The sequence below is a fragment of the Sus scrofa genome, chromosome 13 (genome assembly GCF_000003025.6).
Source record: "Sus scrofa isolate TJ Tabasco breed Duroc chromosome 13, Sscrofa11.1, whole genome shotgun sequence".
Classification (NCBI taxonomy): domain Eukaryota; kingdom Metazoa; phylum Chordata; class Mammalia; order Artiodactyla; family Suidae; genus Sus; species Sus scrofa.
Window position 1 is genome coordinate 133,245,672 of NC_010455.5, and position 24,458 is coordinate 133,270,129.

Genomic DNA, 24,458 nt, shown 5'->3' on the forward strand with positions numbered 1-24,458 from the left:
CACTTTACATAGAATGGTCAGTATCAAAATACAGATCAAATTTACTCTTTAATAGCTTCATGGAGAGTTCATGTTGACATGTTAAGAATGTTAAGAATGTGACATAATGTTCATAAGGATGCGGGGCAGGTTTGACCCCTGACCTTGCTCAGTAGGTTAAGGATCTGCATTGTCACACACTGTGGCACAGGTCACAGATGCGGCTTGGATCCAGAGTTGCCGTGGCTGTGGTGCAGGCATCAGATTCAGCTCCAATTCGACCCTTAGCCCAGGAACTTCCATATGATGCGTGTGTGGACATTAAAAAAAAAAAAAAAATAGCTTCATGGTATACTGCCTGGATATGCCGTAATCTATACATCCATAGAAACACTGTTGGGGCTCAGTGGGCTAAGAATCTGACTAGTATCCATGAAGATTCAGTTTCGATCCCTGGCCTCATTCAGTGAGTTAAAGGATCCAGCATTGCCGTGAACCATGGTGTAGGTTGCAGACATGGCTCGGATCTGGCATTGCTGAAGCTGTGGTGTAGGCAGGCAGCTGCAGCTCCGATTGGACCCCTAGCCTGGGAACTTTCATATGTCCCAAGTGTGGCAGTTAAAAAAAAAAAAAAAAAGATAAATTTTACTATGTAACAATTGAAATTTTCTGTTAAGCAAAAGTACCATGCAAGTTGGGGTACTGAGCGCTTTTACCAAAATTTAAAATTGTAATGATGCTAAAGACCATGGAAGTACGAATCAGTGTATCCTGTTTGTTGCTACATTCCTAGAATCAGCCCTGGTACACAGGAGCTTCTCATATATTAAATAAGTAAAATATAAACAGTCTAATAGAAAATCAGGCAAAGGAAAATTACATACAAACAAAAAATGGGAAACAAGTATAGAAAAAGATGCTCAAACTTCAAACTTAATAATGCAAATTAAAACAAAGAACTTTCATGGGGTCTATGAGACTGGCAAAGTTTAACAAATGCTAACTGGTTTAACTTTTTAGAGAGTAATAGAACAATTCTCTTAAAAATTTAAGTGTATTCTTTCACCATCAATTCTACCACTAGGAATTTAACTTATAAAACCAACCATACAAGTATAAAGAATAATTCCACTGCACCATTGTTTATAGAAGGAAGCAACTGGAAGCAACATCAGTGTCTTTCAATCAAAAATTAAATAAATTACAGAATATCTACAAAACATAGCAACAGAAAAGATAACGTCTAATTGCTCAAAGGGAAATCCAGGGGAGGGAAAAACAGGACTTCCTAGAAAGGATAATGGACAGCAGGTATGGACTGGAGAGTGGGGAGAATAAAGGAAGAATGCATACCAGAAAGGCAGATTGACAGCTGTTCATCATCCACTGGAGAGGCTTTTTGACTGTTCTTCCCACCTCCCACTTGGTTTTCTAGTTTGAGTCCACTGCATGTCAGAGGGGCCTCCAGTGGACTTTTACAATAAGGGTGGTCCAGCAACTTAGAACTAAGAATGTTCTGCTTCAAAGATCCATCCTCATCCATCTGGCATGAGCTCTCATTGTGAACAGTCTCTTCAGACACGGGCCCATCTACACTACTCACAGGCGGATCTGCCCCAGACATTGACAGTTTTACTCTGTCATCACTGACAGTACTTGTCTGATTTTCCTGACTCAGAGCTTCTCTCTCAGCTTCCGAGATAAACGCATTACTAGAATGATGTTCTGGTAAGGGGATGTCATGAATCAGCTCTGTACACTCCCACTTAGGAGAGGAACAGGGTGACTGGTCCCAGGTGTATGTGGCATTGCCATTCTGTTGGTCAGGGAATGCTTCACCTAAACTAAGCTCCTTGCCCAATAGAGGGCTTCCCTTAGTGTGGCCGTCAGGCACATGAGAGTTCTTTCCCTTCACCACAGCACCGCTGTCCATATCTGGAAGGTATGGTTGATGCCGACAAGAAGGGTCTTTAGGTTCTGAGGAAGGAAATGGGCTGCAAGTGCCACCCTCACCGTTCTCCCTAAGGGTCTCTTGATGGTCCCCAGTGACCTGCACCCAGCTTCGCTGGGCTTTTTTTAGCTTGCAAACTTTGTTTTTTGCTCTGAAGTGCTGGGATCTGAGAATCCTGTACCGAAATCTAATCATGGATAATTTCTCATACATCATATGAGGAGATACTTTTATTCTTCTGTGTTGGTTAAGATGGAACTTTTTTGGAATCAGGCGTCCTCCATTCCTGCGGTGCTCCGGCCTTTGACAGCAGCCATAACAAAAGCCCTTTCTCTTATGGTTGCTCAAGGTGACCACAATTGTGCCACTCTCTCCTGGACTTGGGGTCTCCCCACTGAACTTCATAGGAAAACCAGAAGCTTGTGGCTCTGTCCTAGATCTGTGACCATTAGCCTGACCTAAAACACTATTCTCTGGTAAGTCAGCCACTGCCTTCAAGAAACTTTTTTCTCCACAGTATTCATGGTCAGAGTTCTTTGCTGATGACAGCAACTTCTCTGCCTGGAGCTTCAGGACGGTCCTTGAGGAGGAACTCAAGTTTTTAGTGCCCTTTCTTTTCACTTTAGAGGACAAAGTCCTAAGATTCTGAGCAGCCACATTGGACTTTGTCCTGGCAAAAAGCGGTTCATGCTGGATCCACTTTTTCTGGATTTGAAGGGCCTTCTTTCTACACTGGAAATGCCTTAAATGTCTGCTCCAAGTAACTGGCCTTCCCAACTTGGCTTTCAGAATGCACAAGTGTTGGTGAAAGCAGAATTTCTTAAAGCTTCCAAACCCAGTATTCCATCTCTCAGAAAAGGCTAAGTGGATTCCTTTCCTCCATAGAATTTTCTTCTGTTTTTTCATTTTTCTGATGCATAATGAGATCTGGATGCAGCTGTAAAGAAGAGAAAGAAAAATTACATTTCTACCCTAAAATTAAGGTCATAAACATATATCCACAGGAGTTCCCACTGTGGCACAGCAGGTTACAAACTTGACGTAGCATTCATGAGGATGCAGGTTTGATCCCTGGCCCCACTCAGTGGGTTAAGAATCCGGCACTGCCACAAGCTGTGGCACAGGTCTCAGATGCAGCTTGGATCCGGTGCTGCTGTAACTATGGCTTAGGGTGGCAGCTGCAGCTCCAATTCTACTCCTAGCCTTGGAACTTCCATATGCCACAGGTGTGGGCTTAAAAAAAAAGAAGAAAAATCATTTCCCAATATACAGCCAGCTTCTGATGAAGTAGAAAGGACAGTGAGACAGAGAGAATTTCCAAGTGTTGGCCTTACTTCTCATTAGCTACATGACTTTAAGCAAGTCACTTGAATTCTATATTCTCATTTGTAAAATGAGAGGGGACCAGACACCATTTAAGACTGAGTCCAGGAGTTCCCGTTGTGGTGCAGCAGAAACAAATCTGACTAGGAACCATGAGACTGAGGGTTCAATACCCGGCCTTGCTCAGTGGGTTCAGGATCTGGTGTTGCCACGAGCTGTGGTGCAGGTCACAGACGTGGCACGGATCTGGCATTGCTGTGGCTCTGGCATAGGCTCAGACTGGCAGCTGTGGCTCCAATTAGACCCCTAGCTTGGGAACCTCCATATGCTGAGGGTGCAGCCCTAAAAAGCAAAAAAAAAAAAGACTGAGTCCACATTAAAGCAATTTGTTCTAATTTGTTCTACACAACAAATCTTAGAAAGGAAGGATATTTTTATTCTGTATAATCATCCACAGACACTCAATAAATGCATGCAATATCAGTATCTCAAGAGGGAGATCAGCTTCCTCTTTGTCAGTCAAAGACTTCCTGGGAGTTCCTGTTGTGGCTCAGCATCCAAGAGGATGCTGCTTCAATCCCTGGCCTTGTTCAGTGGGTTAAGGATCCGGCATTGCTGCGAGCTGTGGTGTAGGTCGCAGATGTAGCTTGGATCCTACATTACTGTGGATGTGGCGTAGGCTGGCAGCTGCAGCTCAGATTCAACCCCTAGCCTGGGGAATTTCCATATGCCACTGGTGCAGCCCTAAAAAAAAAAAAAAAAAAAAAGACTTTCTGGGTGACTATGCAGAGACCAGACTTTATCGGGTGCTCTCATCCAATTATGATTCTGCTCTCAAGTGAATAAAAGAAAAAGAACCAATATGTGTATATGTGTGTACATGTGTATATAAACACCAGGAACACACTTAAAGCAAACGGTAGGTGAAAATGATAGTCAAAAACAAATAAGATTTCCCCTCAGATTTATTAAGATCTAACATTACTGAAGGCTCTTTAGCCTAGAAAGGCACCAGGCACTGTAGGTGGAACAGAAGAAATACCAGACCAAAAAACCAATATCCTATCAATCAAAAAAACACAAAATCCTATCAGCATTGACACTACGACTCAGGTTTGATCCCTGCCCTAGGAACTTACACATGCCATGGATGCACCAAACACAAACAAACAAAAAAACCAACGTTCTAATTTGGACTTACTAGAAAAAGTTATATTACCTTTCTTTTCTGTGCATCAGTTTTCTCTGGAGGAAAAAAGAGGACTGAACACACATTTAACTCCATTCCTATCCAAATCCCCTTAAGATGACAGAAATGGAGTTTTTTGGGTTTTCTTTTTTTGTCTTTTTAGGGCCATACCCATGGGATATGGAAGTTCCCAGGCTAGGGGTCCAACCCAAGCTACAGCTGCTGGCCTGTGCCACAACCACACAACACCAATCCAAGCCGCATCTGTGACCTACAACACAGCTTATGGCAATGCTGGATCCTTAACCCACTGAGAGAGGCCAGGGATCAAACCCATAGTAGTGTTCATTACCACTGAGTCACGACAGGAACACCACAAATGGAGTTTTTAAAAAGACAAAAACTCTCAAGAACAAAGATAATGAAAAGGAGGCAAGAGTAATAAAATTTTTGAAAGATGAAAGCAGATGAATGGTAACAGACTTGGCAGACCAAAAGAGCTGAAATCTAAGCCAGCAGTAGGGGAAGCCAAGCAGCTAGTTACAGGACCTCAGAAAAGCTCACAAAGTAGAAGCAAATACATATGAAGATCAGGGTACAAGGAGCGCCAAGAAGGGAAGGAATGGTCGAAAGTTGGAATAAGAAGCAGTTAAGACTCCAAGATCCCTTCTCCTACCATGGCAGATAATCAAAGTTTCACTTTTGGGGTCAGAGGGGTGAACAAGAACAGTCAGGCACATCATGTACAACTGAGAACAGAGATACAAATGGGAGGATGAATTAGTTTACATTTTAATGCATTCCTTCCCCAATCTCTTTGCCCACTCAGGCCCCAGAAAGGTTTGTACCCCCAAGAAGGAAACCAGTTCTGGGGGTGAGCAGCAGGGAGGTTAGAGATAGATCATTCAAAGAGAAAAGATCATTAGGTACTGATACTAGGCGATGCCTCAACGACAGAGGCCCAAGCAATTACCTCAAAGTTTAAGAAGGAATGCGACCCCAAATCCCTCCCCAATTCCACATAGAAGGTAACTGCCCCTCCCCTACCCAATACTGGAAGTTTCTCCTTCAGAAAGGGTAAAAATGGAAATTCTAAAGACAATGGGATCCCAGGCACGGTTTGAAGATAGAATTATATACTGAATATAAGACGCACCGCCCCACCCCCAGCACTTTCCACTTATCCTCCCTAAACCTTGGCAGTCTGTCTTATCCATCCAAGCAGGAGACTGGAAGATTCTTCTTTGGAGAATGTGCTTAATCCACAAGAAAATACATAAATACAGATCTACCTCAAAAACGCCCAGCAAGACCCACAGCACACCCCACACTGCCAAGTCGCACCACATGCTCAGAATTTCCAAGCAACTTCTTAGTGGTCAAGTGACAGGATAATTAAGAATCACCAGACTTCTAGGGATTAAAAAGCAAACCAAGAGTTCCTGTTATGGCTCAGCGGTAATGAACCTGACTAGTAACCATAAGAACACAAGTTCAATCCCTGGCCTTGTTCAGTGGGTTAAGGATCTGGCCTTGCCGTGAGCTGTGGTACAGGTCACAGACATGGCTCAGATCTGGCATGGCTGTGGCTGTGGTATAGGCCGGCAGCTACAGTTCTACTTCAACCCCTAGCCTGACAACTTTCAAACTTTCATATGATGTGGGTGAGGCCCTAAAAAGACAAACAAACAAACAAACAAAGGCAGACCAAAACAAACAGATAAAAACTAAAGCTTATTTTGGGAAGTCAACTTTTAAAAACTAAGGAGGGAAGAAAGGGAAGTTATTGTTTAATGGGTAGAATCTCGTTTAGGGAGTTCCCATCATGGCTCAGTGGTTAACGAATCTGACTAGGAACCATGAGGTTGCAGGTTTGGTCCCTGCCCTTGCTCAGTGGGTTAATGATCTGGCGTTGCCATGAGCTGTGGTGAAGTTGCAGACACGGCTCCGATCCCATGTTGCTGTGGCTCTGGTGTAGGCCTGTGGCTACAGCTCTGATTAGACCCCTAGCCTGGGAACCTCCATATGCCGCAGGAGTGGCCCAAGAAATAGCAAAAAGACAAAAAAAAAAAAAAAAGAAAAAAAAAAGAAAGAAAAACTCAATAGAAAGTAAAGGGCAAATTATCACTAATATTTAATCTTAAATTGAGGTGGAAAGAAAAGGCTGAGGGAAAACTGGGAAAAAGACATAAGAAGAAAACTCAGAGATTTTTTAATGGCTCTTAAACATAAGATGTTCAATTTTACTCATTAAAAAATTGTCATGGAGCTCCTGCTCTGGTGCCATGGGATTAGTGGTGTCTTGGGACCGCTGGGACACAGGTTCAATGCACCGTGGGTTAAGGATCTGGTCTTAGGTCACAGCTGTGGCTCAGATCTGATCCCTGGCCTGGGAACTCCATATACCATGGGATGGCCAAAAAGGAAAAAAAAATTTTTTAAATGGCGTTACCAATGTGGCCCAGCAGGTTAAGAACCCGATTAGTACCCGTGAGGATGCAGGTTTGATCCCTGGCCTCACTCAGTGGGTTAAGGACCCCAGCATTGCCCCAAGCTGCAGTGTAGGTCACAGATACAGATCAGATCTGGCATTGCTGTGGCTGTGGCATAGGCCAGCAGCTGCAGCTATAATTCGACCCCTAGCCCAAGAATTTCCATATGCCACAGATGCAGCCCTAAAACAGGAAAAGAGAAAAAAATTGTCAGAATTCCCATTGTGGCACATGGGGCTCAATGGTTTCTCTGCAGCAGCAGGGATGCGGAGACTGATCTCTAGGCCAGCACATTGGGTTAAGGATTTGGCATTGCTGCAGCTGTGGTGTAGATCACAGCTCTGGCTCAGATTTGATCCCTAACCCAGGAACTTCCATGTGCCAAGGGTGCAGGAAAAAAAGATAAACTTCTATTAAATAAGTAAGTCATTCACAGGTATGTAATGTAAAGCACAGTGACTATAGCTAATAATACTGTATTATTTGAAAGTTGCTAAGAGAGTAATCTCAAAATCCTTCATCATAGTTCCCGTTGTGGCTCAGGGGTAACAAAACCAACACGTATCCAAAGGACATAGGTTCGAACCCCGGCCCCACTCAATGGGTTAAGGATTTGGCATTGCCATGAGCTGTGTTGTAGGTCACCGACAAAGCTGGGATCCTGCATTGCCTGCTATGGCTGTGGTGCAGGCCGGCAGATGCAGCTACAATTAGAACCCTGGCCTGGGAACTCTCACATGTCTCAGATGCGGTCCTAAAAAGAAAAAGAAAAAAAAAAAAAAATCCCTCATCACAAGAAAAAACATGGTGGGGGAGACAATGGACTATGTATAGTGATAAGATATAACTAGACATTGTGGTAATCATTTCACAATATATACAAATATCATATCATTATGTTGTACACCTGAAATTACTATTATGTTACATGTCAGTTATACATCTATAAAAATAATCTGGCAAAAGTTAGAATAACATATTCTGTTAGCAGGAGAAAAAAACTTTCATACTTTGCTGGTAGGAATACAAATTGATAAAGATCATTCTGGAGGGGAATTCGGTAATATTTACAAAACCATACAAGTATTTACCTTTTAATCCAGCAACTCCAATTTTAGGAATTTAACCTAAAGATACACCTCCATTAATAATGAAAATACATAGTACAAGGTTATTCACTGCAACACTGTCTATAAATGCAAAATACTGGAAACAACCTAAATGCTATACAGAGAGGACAGTAGTAACATAAACTGTGGTTCACCCACACAATGAATGAAGCTGTAACAGGAGTTCCCGTCGTGGCACAGTGGTTAGCGAATCCGACTAGGAAGGTTGCGGGTTCGGTCCCTGCCCTTGCTCAGTGGGTTAACGATCCGGCATTGCCGTGAGCTGTGGTGTAGGTTGCAGACGCGGCTCGGATCCTGCGTTGCTGTGGCTCTGGCGTAGGCTGGCAGCTGCAGCTCCAATTCGACCCCTAGCCTGGGAACCTCCATATGCCGAGGGAGCGGCCCAAAGAATTAGCAAAAAGACAAAAAAAAAAAAAAAAAAGCAAAGTTCAAATGAGTATCACTGGTATGCCACTGAAATAGTATAGCCAAGTGTACAGTTAGAACAGGCCATATGAGACCACCCTCGCTTATGACAACCACCACCAAGCCTGAGGAGTTTCCAAAACCACCCTCAGGTCTGATCACTTGTCAGGAGGATGCACAGAACTCACTGAAAACTGTTAAATTAATAGTTATGACTGGAGTTCCCGTCGTGGCTCAATGGTTAACGAACCCAACAAGTATCCATGAGGATGCAGGTTCAATCCCTGGCCTCACTCAGTGGGTTGAGGATCTGGCATTGCTGAGACCTGTGGTGTAGGCTGCAGACGCAGCTCAGATCCCTCTGCTGTGGCTGTGGTGTAGGCCAGAGGCTACAGCTCTGATTGGACCCCTAGCCTGGGAACCTCCATATGCCATGGGTGTGGCCCTAAAAGACAAAAAAAAAAAAAAAAAAAAATAGTTATGACTAATTACAGCTGAAGAACAAGGATTAAATCATCCAAGTGGAGAACTACACAGTGCAGAGTCCAGGAGAAGTAACAAACAAGGAGCTTTCAGTTGTCCTCTCCCATGGAGCTAAGACAGCATTACTCTCCCAGTACCAATGTGTGACAATGTGATAACCACCGCCAGCCAGGGAAGCACACCAGAGCCTGGATGTCGAGTTTTTATTGATGTTTGTAGGCATAACTGACTGCCCACATGGTTGAGCTCAGTCTTCAGCCTCTCTGGAAATCCACTGATATCAAAGTCATCACCCTAAATCATGTTGTTAAGACTATCCGTGACCCAAGGCCACCAGGCAAATAAAGACACTCCAACCAGATAAGACATTCCGTTTTGATGGTGGCTTGTGTCCATCTAAAAGCCAAAGGAAGGCTTTAGTTTTGTGTAAGGTTAAATTCTTTACTATATATGGCAACCTTTCATAAGAGAAAAAAATAAGAAAATACATATGTATCTTTCTTTTTGTCCCCCGTAAAATAAATTAATATAAAAAGCAAAACACAGGAAGGATAAGCCAGAAACTAATGAGAATAGTTACCTGCAACACATGGTAGAGGGGAATGGAATGAAAACAATGAGGAATAGGACAATGTAGACAGGATGAGAGGGGATAGGCACTTCTCAGAATATCCTTTCTATAAAGTTCTGACTTTTAGGACTATGTTTATGCTTCATGTACTTTAAACATATACAAATAATTAAAATTTAATAAAAACAATAAAAAATGAACCTACAAATATTACAAACAAGTAACACAACCACATTAAAAGGAGTAGGGCAGAAAAGAATTAGCCAAAGTAACTTTGGAAAATATTATTTTGGCTGTACATATCTAGAAGCAAAATGATTGTATACTAATCTTATTCTTTAATTATCAAATGTTTTTCACAGAGGAATGAGTTAATTCTGAAACTACTTTCTAAGTGTTCAAAAATTGAGCAAATAAGTAAATATGCTATAGATAATTACAGCTAGGTTTTATACTACTGGTGAAAGAAGTTACAGATAATGAAAAAGAAGGCTTTTTCATTCAAAGGTTTTAAATCTGCAGTGAGAGACTAAAACCAGAGGTACTATATGAACTCATGATGTGTTTTATATACAAACACACAGATCTAGTGGTGCATATACTCATATATTTACTCCTAGCTCTGTCTGCTTAGAGGGCCTAGAAGCAATTACATCAGGTAGCAATGAGCACCACTAACACCCAGATCTTGGTTTCTAAATATCATTCTCGGAGTTCCCTGGTGGCCTAGTAGGTTACGGATCCAGTGTTGTTACTCCTGTGGCTCGGATGGCTAATGTGGCATGGGTTCCACCCCTGGCCAGGGAACTTCTGCGTGTGCAGCTAAAAAATAAAATAAGTATCATGCTCTACTTTAAAAGAAATGTCTGACTCCAGGGCTGGGGCAGAAGAAATAGAAGATGAGCCTGGAATATCACTGTAGTGCCAGAAAGTAAACAAGTACTTTAAAAAATGTGTCAAAAGGACCCAGAAGCCAAACTGAAGGCACTTACAAAAGACAAAGCACCTGTGTAACTTAATATATGACAGTAATGGATTATAACTCAAGAATAAAACAAGCATCCTGAGTCCACTGTGATATAAATGATTAAATAAATCAGTGAGGATAAGGAACAGTTCTTCCTTACAGAGAATTTCAAATTAATAAATAAGGCTTATATATCAGTTAACAATATTGGAGTTCCCGTCATGGCTCAGTGGTTAACAAATCCGACTAGGAACCATGAGGTTGCAGGTTCGATCCTGGCCTTGCTTGGTGGGTTAGGGGTCTGGCGTTGCTGTGAGCTGTGGTGTAAGTCACAGATGCAGCTCAGATCTCGTGTTGCTGTGGCTCTGGCATAGGCCAGTGGCTATAGCTCCAGTTCAACCCCTAGCATGGGAACCTCCATATGCCATAGGAGCAGCCCTAGAAAAGGCAAAAAGACAAAAACAAAAAACAAACAAACAAAACAGTATTATCTTATTATCCTAATTTTCTGTTTTTGTTTGTTTCACGGCCACACCTATGGCATATGAAGGTTCCCAGGCTAAGGGTTGAATCAGAGCTACAGCTGCTGGCTTATGCCATAGTGACAGCAACACCAGATGGGAGCGCATCTGCGACCTATACCACAGCTTACGCAATGCCAGATCCTTAACCCATTGAGCAAGACCAAGGACTAAATCTGCGTCTTCATGGATACTAGTCAGGTTCATTTCCACTGAGCCATGATGGGAACTCTATATTCTGGTTTTGATAATAAACTACAGTAACATAACAGTGAGGGAAATCTGGGTGAAGTGTATATGAAATTTAAAAATTTTGAGGGGTCGAGAGATGGGTTTAAGATGGCAAAGTAGAAGGACTGGAGCTCACCTTCTCTCATGAAAAACAAAATTACAACCAACTGCTGAACAACTGTCAACAAAATACAATGGAAACTATCAAAAAAGATATATTACTCCAAAATACAAAGAAGAGGCCACATGGAGATGGTAGGAGCGGTGATTATGCTGTATAAACAACCCCATACCCACCAGGTGGGCGGCCCACAGACTGGAAAGTAACTACATCACAGAGGCTCACCTACGGGAGTGAGAGTTCTGAGCCCCGTGTCAGGTGGGATTGGGAGGAGAAGCCCCTGGAACACTTGGCATTGAGGGCCAGGGGCTTGTGCATAGGAGCTTCATGGGACTGGGGGAAATACAGCCTCCACTCAAAAAGGCACAAACAACTTTCATGTGTACTGGGTCTCAGGGCAAAGCAGAAACTCCACTGGAATCTGGGTCAAACCTGCCTGTGGTTCTTGAAGGATCTCCTGGGAAAACAGGGGGTGACTGTTGTTCTTTCTGGGAGAAGGACAGTGGAGGCAAAGATCTTGGGAATAATCATCAGCATGAACCCTTCTATAGGCTGACATTATGGAAAAATCTGGCCCTACCCATCAGGGCTGAGAAGCCCCATGCCAGACAGCAAACAGGGTGGGAACACAGGCCCACCCATCAGCAAAGAGCCTGCCTAGAGAACCCCCCCAACCCAGGCACACAGTCACCTCTAATCCCACCCAGAGAAAAAGTCCCACCCACCAGAGGGATAAGAATCAGCTCCACCTACCAGTGGCCAGGCACCAGTTCCTTTCATCAGCAAGCTTGCAGCAAGCCCCCATACCAACTTCAGCCACAAGGGGGTCAGACATCAGAAGCAAGAGAGGCTACCACCTTATTGTCTGCAAAAAGGAGACCACACTAAAAATCTATACAAAGTGAAAAGGCAAATTATTATGACTTGGATAAAAGAACAAGAAGAAAATCCAGAAAAACAGCTTAGTGATCTGGAGACTATCAATCTCCATGAAAAAGACTTTAGACTAATGATAGTAAATATGATTCAAGATTTTGGAATCAGACTGGAGGCAAAGATTGATAAATTACAAGAAACACTGAACCAAGAAATAGAAGATTTAAAAATTAGGCAAGCAGAAATGCAAAATACAATAACTGAAATAAATTCACTAGAAGGAACCAACAGCAAAATACAGGAGGCAGAACAAACAAGTGAGATGGAAGACATGCTGGTGGAAATCACGCTGATGTGAAAAGAGAAAAAAAGATGGAAAAGAAATGAAGACAGTCTAAGGGAACTCTAGAACAATATTAAATGCACCAATATCCATATTATAGGGGTGGCAGAAAGAGAAGAGAAGTGAGAAGACACAGAGCAAGGGCCAGAGAAAATATCTGAAAAGATAATAAGCGAAAACTTCCCTAACACAGGGAAGGGCTCACTCATTCATATCCAGGAAGCCCAACCATATAAAATATAAAATACCATATAAAATATAAAATACCACATAAAATAAACCCAAGGAGGAACACCCCAAGATACATATGAAGCGAAATGACCAAACTTAAAGAGAAAATACTGAAAGCAGCTAGGGACAGGAAACAAATAACATACAAGGAAACCACGGCTCATTTTTTAGCAAAAACTCTGCAAGCCAGAAGGGAGTGGCATGATATACTTAAAATGACAAAAAGAAAAAAACCTCCAACCAGCAAGGCTCTCATTCATATTTGAAGGAGAAATAAAAAGTTTTACAGACATGCAAAAGCTAAGAGAATTCAGCACCACTAAACCACCAGGTTTACAACAAATACTAAAGGAAATTCTCCAGGTGGAAAAGAAAAAGGCAAACTGGAAACAAAAATATTACAAATGACAAGGCTCACCAGTAAAGGTATACATATATAATAAAGGTAAAAAACCATCCATACACAAATATCCACACACCAAACCCAGAAATCATGAGGAGAGTACAAACACAGGATAATGGAGATGCATGTGAAATTAAGAGATCAACAACTTAAAACAATCTTGTATATATATAAACTCCTATATCAAAACTGTATGGTAACTGCAAACAAACATCTACAATAGAGGGGGTTCTCATCATGGCTGTGGGAATGAATTCAACCAGTATCCACGAGGACATAGGTTCGATCCCTGGCCTTGCTCAGTGGATTAAAGATCTAGCATTGCTGTGGAGCTGTGGTGTAGGTTGCAGACGTGGCTCAGATCTGGTGTGGCTGTAGCGTAGATTGGCAGCTGCAGCTCCAATTTGACCCCTAGCCTGGGAACTTCCATATGCCATGGGTGTAGTCCTAAAAAGACCAAAAACAAACAAAAAAAAAATCTACTATAGATACACAAATAAGAAAAAGCAATCCAAACACAACATTAAAGATAGTCATCAAACCACAAGTGAAGAGAAGGAAAGAAAAAAGACCAACAAAAAACAAAATCCAAAACAATTAATAAAAATGGCAATAAGAACATAAATATCAATCATACCAATAATTACTTAAATGTAAATGGACTAAATGCCTCAACCAAAAGACATAGACTGGCTGAATGGATATAAAAACAAGACCCTTATATATGCTGTCTTCAATGGTTCTAGGGACACACACAAATTCAAAGTGAGAGGATGGGGAGTTCCCTTGGCTCAGCGATTAACAAACCAGACTAGGATCCATGAGGATGCAGGGTCAATCCCTGGCTTCAGTCAGTTAAGGATGCGGTGTTGCCGTGAACTGTGGAGTAGGTTGCAGACGCAGCTCAGATCCTGCGTTCCTGCGGCCTAGGCTGGCAGCTGTAGCTCTGATTTGACCTCTAGCCTGGGAACTTCCATATATCTTGGGTGAGGCCCTAAAAAGCAAAAAAATACACACACACACACACATATATATATATATATATAGAGAGAGAGAGGATGGAAGACAATATTCCATGCAAACAGAAATCAAAAGAAAGCTGGAGTAGCAATACTCATATTAGACAAAACAGACCTTAAAGTAAACCATATTATAAGAGACAAAGAAGCACATTACAAAGGATCAAAGTATCAATTCAAGAAAAAGATATAACAATTGTAAATATATATGCATGCAACATAGGATCACCTCAATATATAAGGCAATTGCTAACAACCTTAAAAGGACAAATCAAGAATAACACAATAATAGTGGAGGACCTTAATACCCCACTTACAGCAATGGACAGATCATTCAGACAGAAAATCAACAAGGAAATACAGGCCTTAAAAGATCTGTTAGACCAGACAGATTTAGTAGATATTTATAGAATATTCCATCCAAATGCAGAATACACATTCTTTTCAAGTGCACATGGAACATTATCTAGGATAGATTACTTGCTGGGCCACAAATCAAGCCTCAGTAAATTTAAGAAAATTGAAATCACATCAAGCATCTTTTCCAACCACACCAAGACCAGAAATCAACAACAAGGAAAAAACTGCAAAAAAACACAAACACATGGAGACTAAACAACATGCTACTACACAACCAATGGATCACTGAAAAAAAGTCAAAGAGAAAATTAAAACAATACCTAGAAGCAAATGACAACAAAGACAAAACAATCCAAAACCTACAGGATGCAGCAAAAGCAGTTCTAAAAGGCAAGTTTATAGCAATACAACCCTACCTCAGGAAACAAGAAAAATCTCAAATAAACAACCTAAATTTACACCTAAAGCAACTAGAGAAAGAAGAACAGACAAAGCTCAAAGTTAGCAGAAGGAAAGAGATCATAAAGATCAGAGTAGAAATCAATGAAAGAGAAATTGAAGAAAACCATAGAAAAGATCAATGAAACTAAAAGCTGGTTTTTTGAGAAGATCAACAAAATTGGCACAGCAGAAACGAATCTGACTGATAACCCTGGTCTCACTCAGTGGGTTAAGGAGCTGGCATTGCCATGAGCTGTGTGGTATAGGTCACAGACATGGCTCAGATCCCACTTTGCTGTGGCTGTGGCTAAGGCTGGCAGCTACAGCTCCAATTTGACCCCTAGCCTGGGAACCTCCACATGCCGTAGGTGTGGTCCTAAAAAAAAAAAAGCAAAAAAAAAGGAAAGAAAACAAAAGATCAACAAAATTGATAAACCCTTAGCCAGGCTCATCAAGGAAAAAAGAGGACCCAAATCAATAGTATTACAAATGAAAAAGGAGACATTCCAATGGACATCACAGAAATACAAAGGATCATAAGAGACTACTACAAACAACCACATGCCAATAAAATGGACAACCTAGAAGAAGTGGACAAATTCTTAAAAAGTACAATCTTCCAAGACTAAACTAAGATGAAATAGAAAAAATGATGGACCAATCACATGTACTGAAATTGAAACTGTGATTTTAAAACTTCCAACACACACAAGTCTAGGACCAGATGGCCTCACAGGTGAATACTACAGAAAATTTAGGGAAGAGTTAGCACCTATGCTTCTGAAACTATTCCAAAAAATTTCAGGGGAAGGAACACTCCTAAATGCATTCTATGCGGCCACCGTCACCCTGATACCAAAACCAGACAAAGATACCACAAAAAAAGAAAATTGCAGACCAGTATCAGTATCAGTGATGAACAGAGATACAAAAATCCTAGCAAACCAAATCCAGGAATACATTAAAAGGATCATACACCATGATCAAGTGGGATTTATCCCTGGAATGCAATATCTACAAATCAATCAGTGTGATGCACCACATTAACAAACTGAAGAATAAAAATCATATGTTCTCTCAATAAATGCAGCAAAAACTTTTGACAAAATCCAACACCGAGGGAGTTCCTTTCATGGCTCAGAAGATAAAGAATTCAACTAGGATTCATGAGGATGCAGGTCCTATCCCCAGCCTCACTCAGTGGGTTAAAGATCTGGCATTGCCGTGAGCTATGGTGTAGGTTGCAGATGCGGCTCGGATCTGGTGTTGTGTGGTATAGGCCACCAGCTGTAGCTCTGATTTGATCCCTAGCCTGGGAACTTCCATATGGTGTGGGTACTACCCAAGGCAATCTACAGATTCCATGCAATCCCTATCAAATTACCAAGGTCATTTTTCACACAACTAAAACAAAATACTTTAAAGTTTGTTTGGAAGCACAAAAGGCCTAGAATAGCCAAGGCAATCCTGTGAAAGAAAAATCAAGCGGGAGGGAGCTCCCACCATGGCTCAGTGGGAATGAATTTGACTAGTATCCATGAGGACACATGTTCTATTCCTGGCCTCACTCAGTGGGTAAGGATGTGGCATTGCTGTGAGCTGTGGTGTAGTCACAGATGCAGCTTGGATCTGGCTTACTGTGGCTGTAGTGTAGGCCAGTGGCTACAGCTCTGATTCAACCCTTAGCCTGGGAACCTCCATACGCCACAAGTACAGCCCTAAAAAGACAAAAAAAAAAAAAAAAAAAAAAAAAGGGGGGGGGAGGAGAAGAAAAAGAAAGCAAAGAAAAATGTAGCTGGAGAAATTAGGCTCCCTACTTCAGACTATATTACAAAGCTACAGTCATCAAAACAACATGGTCCTGGCACAAAAACAGAAATATAGATCAATGGAACAGTACGAAAGTCCAGATTTAAACCCATATACCTAAGGTCAACTAATCTATGACAAAGGAGGTGAAAAAAATACAATGGAGAAAAGACTGTCCCTTCAATAAGTGGTGCTGGGAAAACTGGACAGCTACATGTAAAAGAATGAAATTAGAACACTTCCCAACACCACACACAAAAATAAACTCAAAATGGATTAAAGACCTACATGTAAGAGCAGATACCATAAAACTCTTAGAGGAAAACATAGGCCAAAACACTCTCTGACATAAACCACAGCGCTATCTTCTCAGATCCACCTACTAAAGTAATGATGATAGGAGTTTCCATTGTGGCTCAGTGGTTAACGAATCCGACTAGGAACCATGAGGTTGCAGGTTCGATCTCTGGCCTCCCCCAGTGGGTTATGGATCCGGCGTTGCCATGAGCTGTGGCGCAGGTCGCAGATGCAGCTCAGATCCGGCACTGCTGTGGTTATGGCGTAGGCCAGCAGCTATAGCTCCAATTCGACCCCTAGTCTGGGAACCTCAATATGCCATGGGTGTGGCCCTAAAAAGACAAAAACAAAAAACAAACCACTGAAAATAGAATTGCCCTATGATTCAGCAATCCCACTCCTGGGCATCTATCAGGAGAAAACTATGACTTGAAAAGATACATGTACCCTAGTGTTCATTGCAGCATTATGTGCAATAGCAAGACAAGAAGAAACCTAAATGTCCATTTAGGAGGGATAATGAGGAGTGGATAAAGATATGGTACATAGACACAATGGAGTATTGCTCAGCCTTAAAAAGCAATGAAATAACGGCACTTACAGCAACATGGGTGGACCTAGAAATTATCACGCTAAGTGAAGTTAGACAGTGAGACACAGTCATCATATGCTATCATTTATATGTGGAATCTAAAAAAAGGATACAATGAACTTATTTGCAGAACAGATACTGACTCACAGACTTTAAAAAATTTATGGTTACCAATGGAGACAGGTTGGTGGGGAGGGATGGGCTGGTAGTTTGGGATAGAAATGTTGTAAAATTAGGTTGTGACGATGGTTGTACAACATAAACATAATAAAATTCATTGAATTTAAAAATATTTGGTAAATGTGAAGTTATTTCAAAGTGAAAAGTTGGGCGTTTGGGGTTAGCAGATGCAAACTATTGCATTTGGAGTGGATAAGCAATGTGATCCTGCTGTAGGGAACTATATCTTGTCACTCATAGAACATGATGGAGAATAATGTGAGAAAAAGAATGTATATACTATATATATGACTGGGTCACTCTGCTGAAAGCAGAAATTGACAGAACATTATAAATCAACTATAATAAAAAATTAAAATCTTAAAAAAATAAAATTGAAAATAAAAATTCTTCTTAAACATTTAAAAATTTGAGGACATCCCCTAGAAAAGAGCATAAAAGAACAGAGATTGAAAATAATGGATGAGGCAGACCCCCAAGCACAGCAGATTGCCGCCTCCATTCTGGATGACTTCAGAATGCATTTCATGAATTATCAGAGACCCCCTCTGTGTTGAATGCCCTTCTTAACCTTAGGGGCTACAGAAGTGCTCTGCTCCTCAGTGTTAGGTCTTCTGCCCTGTAAGCAATTGAATGTTGAATTGAATTGAAACAAGTTGTCATCAGAGTTTGAGTTGGTGCCTCATTGGCCTTTCTTTTAAGTTACAAGAAGGTTGAATTTGTATGATAGTCATAATCCCTAATCAAGTTGGAATCATTCTGAGAATACCCTTTCACCAGTTTTAAATAATCAAGCCCTGGACTCTGTGAGAAGACCTGTGAGTTTGTGTTGGAACAGCTCTGCCAGTTACTCTTCTCTAACCCTGGCCAGTTTTTTAACTTTGAGTATTTGTCAGAGGGAGGGGGAAAAGAAAGACCTACAAGGAGACTTGATATTTATATTAAATTTCATGTTTGAAAGGAAAAAAAAAAAAGAAAAGAAAATAATGGAGAAGAGTTCCTGCTGTGGCACAACAAGATCAACAGTGTCTCTGCAATGCCAGGACACAGATTCAATCCCTGCTCGGCAAAGTGAGTTAAAGGATGCGGCACAGGTCACAACTGTGGCTTGGATCTGATCCCTGGCCCAGAACGTCCTTTTTGCTGTGGGATGGCCAAAAAAGCAAACAATGGAGAAAGGTAAGAAAAATAAAGGATTAGGTCAGAAGATTAAATATCCAAATAAAAGTTTCAGAAAGATAAACTAAGTACAGGAAGAAGGAGGTATCAAATATATGATTCAATTAAGTTCTCAGAATTAAAGGACATGACTTTATACATGGAAAGGACCTACTACTGAATGAAAACAGACTCAAAGCAACTTGTATCAATTATGAAATTTAGAATATTGGGGGGAAAACATGTATAAGCTTCAGGGAGGAGGTAGGGATGGGCAGGTAATGACAAAAGAGCATATTATCATATATATATATAAAACAAAGTATACAAAAACATTTATATGTAAAATATGTTTATATAAATATATTTTAAGTTATAAATATATTGTATACAATCTATATACAATATTAATGTTTTATATACTTATATATATACACACAAATAAAATTAGAAATAAAAGTGGCAACAGACTTATTTTTAACACCAAGATTGGAAACTAAAAGAAAATATATTAATGCTTTCAAAGTTCTTAGGGAAAATTACTTTCAACATAAAATTTTTTTCTTCCTTTTTTTTTTTTTTAGGGCCACACCTGCAGTATCTGGAAGTTCCCAGGCCAGGGGTCAAATTGGAGCTGAAGCTACCAGCCTACACCACAGTAATAGCAATGCTCAATCTGATCCATGTCTGAGACCTACACCATACCTCAAGGGAACACCAGATCCTTAACCCACTGAGCTAGGCCAGGGATCAAACCCATATCCTCATGGATACCAGGTGGTTTCTTAACCCATTTATCCACAACATGAACTCCCCCAACACAGAATTTTAGATCTAGCCAAATTATCAATCAAAACTGAGGATAGAAAACCAGTTTATCTAAATATATACCTCCGTGCATCCTTTTCTCAGGGGGACACACCAGGAAGTACTCTGATAAAATGAAGAAGTAATTTAAGAAAGAATACGAGGAGTTCCCGTCGTGGCACAGTGGTTAACGAATCCAATTAGGAACCATGAGGTTGCGGGTTCAGTCCCTGCCCTTGCTCAGTGGGTTAACGATCCGGCGTTGCCGTGAGCTGTGTTGTAGGTTGCAGACGCGGCTCGGATCCCGTGTTGCTGTGGCTCTGGCGTGGGCTGGGGGCTACAGCTCCAATTCGACCCCTAGCCTGAGAACCTCCATATGCCGCAGGAGCGGCCCAAGAAATGGCAAAAAGACCAAAAAAAAAAAAAAAGAAAGAATACGAGATCCAGAAAATGAGATCTAAAACAAGAGACAAGCAAGAGGAATACTGAAGAAAATGGTAACAGAGTGACAACTGTGCCTTAGGCCTAGACATTCACCAATCCAGAAGGAAGAGGTCAGAAGGCTCTAAGATGTCTCCAAAAATGTGAAAATGACATAATTTAAGTGTACAGCAGTTCCTGTCATGGCTCAGTGGTAATGAACTCCTAGTAGCCATGAGGAAAAGGATTCTATCCCAGGCCTCACTTAGTGGGTTAAGGATCTGGCGTTGCAGTGGGCTGTTGTGCAGGTCACAGATGCGGGGATCTGATGTTGGCTCATGGCAGTGCAGGATTGATCTCCAGACTGGCACAGTGGGTTAAGGATCCAACATTGCCACATTGTAGTGCAGGTTGCAGCTGCGGCTTAGATTCAGTATTTGGCCTGGGAAATTCCATACACCACAGGTGGAGCCAAAAAAAAAAAAGGCCAGAAGATCTAAATAGACATTTCTCCAAAGACGACATACAGATGGTCAAAAGTCACATGAAAAGATGCTTAACATCACTAATGAGAGAACACAAATCAAAACTACAACGTGTTATCACCTCACACCAGAGAGAATGACCATCATCAAAAAGTCTACATACAATAAATGCAGGAGAGGGTGTGGAGAAAAGGGAATCCTCCTACACTGTTGGTGGGAATGTAAATTGGTACCACTACTATGGAGAGCAGTATAGAGGTTCCTTAAAAAACTTGTAATAGGGTTACCATATAATTCAGCAATCCCATTCCTTGGCATATACTCTGACAAAACTACAATTTGAAAAGATACATGTTTTCCAGCATTCACTGCAACACTATTCACAATATCCAAGACTTAGAAGCAGCCTAAATGTCCACTGAATGGATAAAGCAGATGTGGAACATATACACAATGGAATATTACTCAGCCATAAAAAATGAAATAATGCCATTTGCAGCAATATGTATGGACCTAAAGATTATCATAATAAGTGAAGTATGTCAGACAAGGACAAATATCATCTATCACCTATATGTGGAATCTTTAAAAAATGTAAGCTCCCACTGTGGCACAACCAGTTTAGGATTCCCACAGGTGGCGGCATGGGTTTGATCCCTGGCCTAGTAACTTCCGTATGTCACAGGTGCAGCTCCCCCCCCAAAAAGAAAAAAATGATATAAATGAACTTATTTACAAAACAGAAAAAGACTCACAGACTCTGAAAACAAACTTATAGTTACCAAAGGAGAAAGATCAGGGGGTGAGGGGAGGGATAAATTAGGAGTTTGGGAGTAAGATATATACACTATTAAATAAAACAGATAATCAACAAGGATCTACTGTATAGCACAGGGAACTCTACTCAATATTCTGTGATAACCTACATGGGAAAAGGATCTGAAAAGAATCGATATATGTGTAACTAACTCACTTCACTGTACACCCAAAACTAACACAACAATGTTAAGTGAGCTACACTCCAATATAAAATGAAATGAAATTTGAAAAAATTAGGAAGGCATAGAAGGTAATAAACTACTTGGGCACGATGCTTCATCTAACACATATCTCTGTGTTAATAAAATATGATCTACACCTGCCTTTTCAAACCATGAGTATCACCTGAAAAGCTTTTTAAAAACCACAAATACCTAGGTCCCATTTCAGATCTATTAAGGTAGTGTTTGAGCACCTGAGGTTTTAACTCCCCAACTGATTTTGATGCCCCTCCAGGTTTTAGAACCACTGAATTAGATGACCCTCAAGGTCTCTTCCATATCCATGACTTAAAATTCCAAATTGTGTCAAAGGAACTGAATGAAGACTGCGCTTCATCATGCTCCACTGAGCGTAATCATGTTCCAATGAGGAAAGGCAAGTATCCTTAATTTATCTGACTAAGCAATTTTAAGAACAGGTTCAACTCCCACAAGTCACTGACTGCATCTTCCTTTCCTCCTCCCCAAACACTTCTCTAACTTAAGGTCTATTAAACCTCAGAGAAACCAATGTTTTTCTCTCACTAATAGAAAGGTTATCCCCTCAGATTAATTTAGAGTTGTAATGTCCAGCCACTCAGAGAATTCAAGTTCCTATTTACTCTCTGCACATGTTCAATCATCATGAAGAAATGTCTTAAAGGCAGAGGGAGGAGTCCTCAAAAAATGAAAATTCCTTCTAAAGTGGGCCAAGGTGTGAATGACGCTCCTCCCAGCTTTTCTCCTAGAAAGGGCCTACCAGCTATGTTGAGAAAGGAGTAAAACTGAGTTAGGTCACACCTTACATACCAATAGTGTGCTATCAAGAAGTATGAGACAGCTGGATCACCAGGAGAAACTGATTTCTTTCTAATGCTGCCCAATCCAAAGCAGAGACTGCAGTTAGGTTTTAATCACACAAGATCCTGGTGTCTCGTCCAGTATCCTTCACCATACCAAGCTTAGTTACTCTGGGTAAAAGACATAATTAAGAACCTACCACTAAATGTGCTCGTTATTCTTAAACTGAGTTTAACCTGACTCCCAACATATTTCATGATTAACCTTCTGCTTTCTTCATTTAATTCTCCCAACTAATTTATACAGGTATAAGAAAGTTCCATACTACATGGATTAAAAAGGTCTATACGAGATTAAAACCACTACCAAATGGCAGGCCAGGATTTCAACTCCGCTCTTCTGCTTCCAAGTCCAAAACCCTTATCTCCTAACATCCTCTCCGGACCCCTCGTCCTCCCAAAGAGTGGTCGTACAGTGGAACGAGGGCTGATATTGCCCAGTATAAACAGAATGGAAAAGCAGGTTTCCCACCACCCAAACATTCAATTGTGCCATACCGGTTCACTAACAGGGTCCCAAGAGTAAGAAGGAAGGAACCAAAAGCAGGAAGGAAGCAGAAGTGTCCGAACAAATAAAACCCAGGACGGCAGGAGCCTCCATCAGCAGCTCTTCCTCTCAAAGCTTCTTCCCCCGGCTACAGGAGCGTTCGGGGGCGCTAAGCTCTCTCCGCTTCTGCGCGGTACACCTTGGACTGGAGAGGAAGCGAGGAGGGTAGCAGTCTCTCGAGACGAGCTCCTTCCCCACCCCCAGAAAGGCACGGCAAGCCCAGTGAGAAATCCGCTGCCTCTGGTTCGGCAGTGGGTGAAGAACAGAGCTCGAGGCCTCCAGGCCGGGATGCTGAGCTGGCGCGCACTGGCGCGGGAATGGCCAGCAAACCTGGTCGGTAAGTCATTAGCTGATTTGACACCCACGCACCACCTTACCTACGTCCCTCGCTGCCGGCACTTGCTCCGCCGTAGGTCCAGATACTGCGGCGGCTCCGACTGTGGCCCCGCCTTCGCCGGCTTTAGGGGAAGCCCCGTCAGCCAGGAGGTGCCCGGCCTGCTCACAGCGGCCACAGCCGCCGAGCTTCCTCTGGAGCTGCAGCCGCGACGCCGGCGCTCACTTACATCGTCACCTCCTGCTGTGCCCTTCCGCCTCAGCCCCGCCCGCGCCGCGTGCAGGGGGCGGGGAGCGAGTGGGGGCTTGGCGCTGGGGGCGTGGCTCCGCCTTCCGACTGCTTCCGGCGGCGCACAGCCCTCCTGCGATGTCTTTCGGCAGCTCTCCTCTGCTAGTGACTGAGATCCGAGCTCGCTCCCCAACCCCGCGCCTCCCTCCCAGCGCGTGAGGACTGTAGAAACTGCGATCTGGAAATTGTAAAGCGGGTTTGAGACTTCTGTTCAGTCTGCTGCCAAGTTTTTAACTTCCAAAGGGCTAAGGCAGACCACAGTTACTATAATGGTGCCTCCCTCCGCTAATACTTTTTTGCCAAAAGCAGGGGACCACTTTCCTGCTCAGAATGCACTTTGAGGCCTGCCCCAGGTTTTTCTTCTCCGTTTTCCCTTGGTGATCTTTCCTCTTCGCATTGTGATGTGCCTCTTTGCCTCTGCCCCGCCTCTCCTCAACTCAGAACACTTCTCTTGGAGGGCAAAGCTCGGACTTATTCGCCCTTGTAGCCCCAGCCGCCACTGAATCGTGACTGGCCTACAAGTGTTTAGTAAGTCTGTTCAAAAAACTTACTATTCTCTTTCTGAAGAGAGAGGAAAGTGACCTAAGCCTAATATGTTGAAGCACTACTCTTTCAACAAGCATTTT

General features: G+C 42.0%; 1 protein-coding gene across 3 annotated transcripts in view; it reads right to left on the reverse strand.

Annotated features, from left to right (window-relative positions):
* The window catches only part of SENP5 (SUMO1/sentrin specific peptidase 5), a 73,443-nt gene extending 49,646 nt beyond the window's left edge, over nucleotides 1-23,797 (reverse strand). The window contains exons 1-3 of one of the 3 annotated variants that reach the window (XM_005670099.3): nucleotides 23,588-23,797; nucleotides 12,117-12,228; nucleotides 1,333-2,867 (exon numbers count right to left, since the gene is read on the reverse strand). In XM_005670099.3, the coding sequence (XP_005670156.2) occupies nucleotides 1,333-2,836 (1,504 nt within the window). In that variant the 5' untranslated portion in view covers nucleotides 2,837-2,867; nucleotides 12,117-12,228; nucleotides 23,588-23,797. Of the gene's footprint in view, nucleotides 1-1,332; nucleotides 2,868-12,116; nucleotides 12,229-23,161; nucleotides 23,530-23,587 lie in introns of those variants that run through there. The other 2 variants (XM_005670098.3, XM_013982324.2) reach the window with 2 other exon arrangements.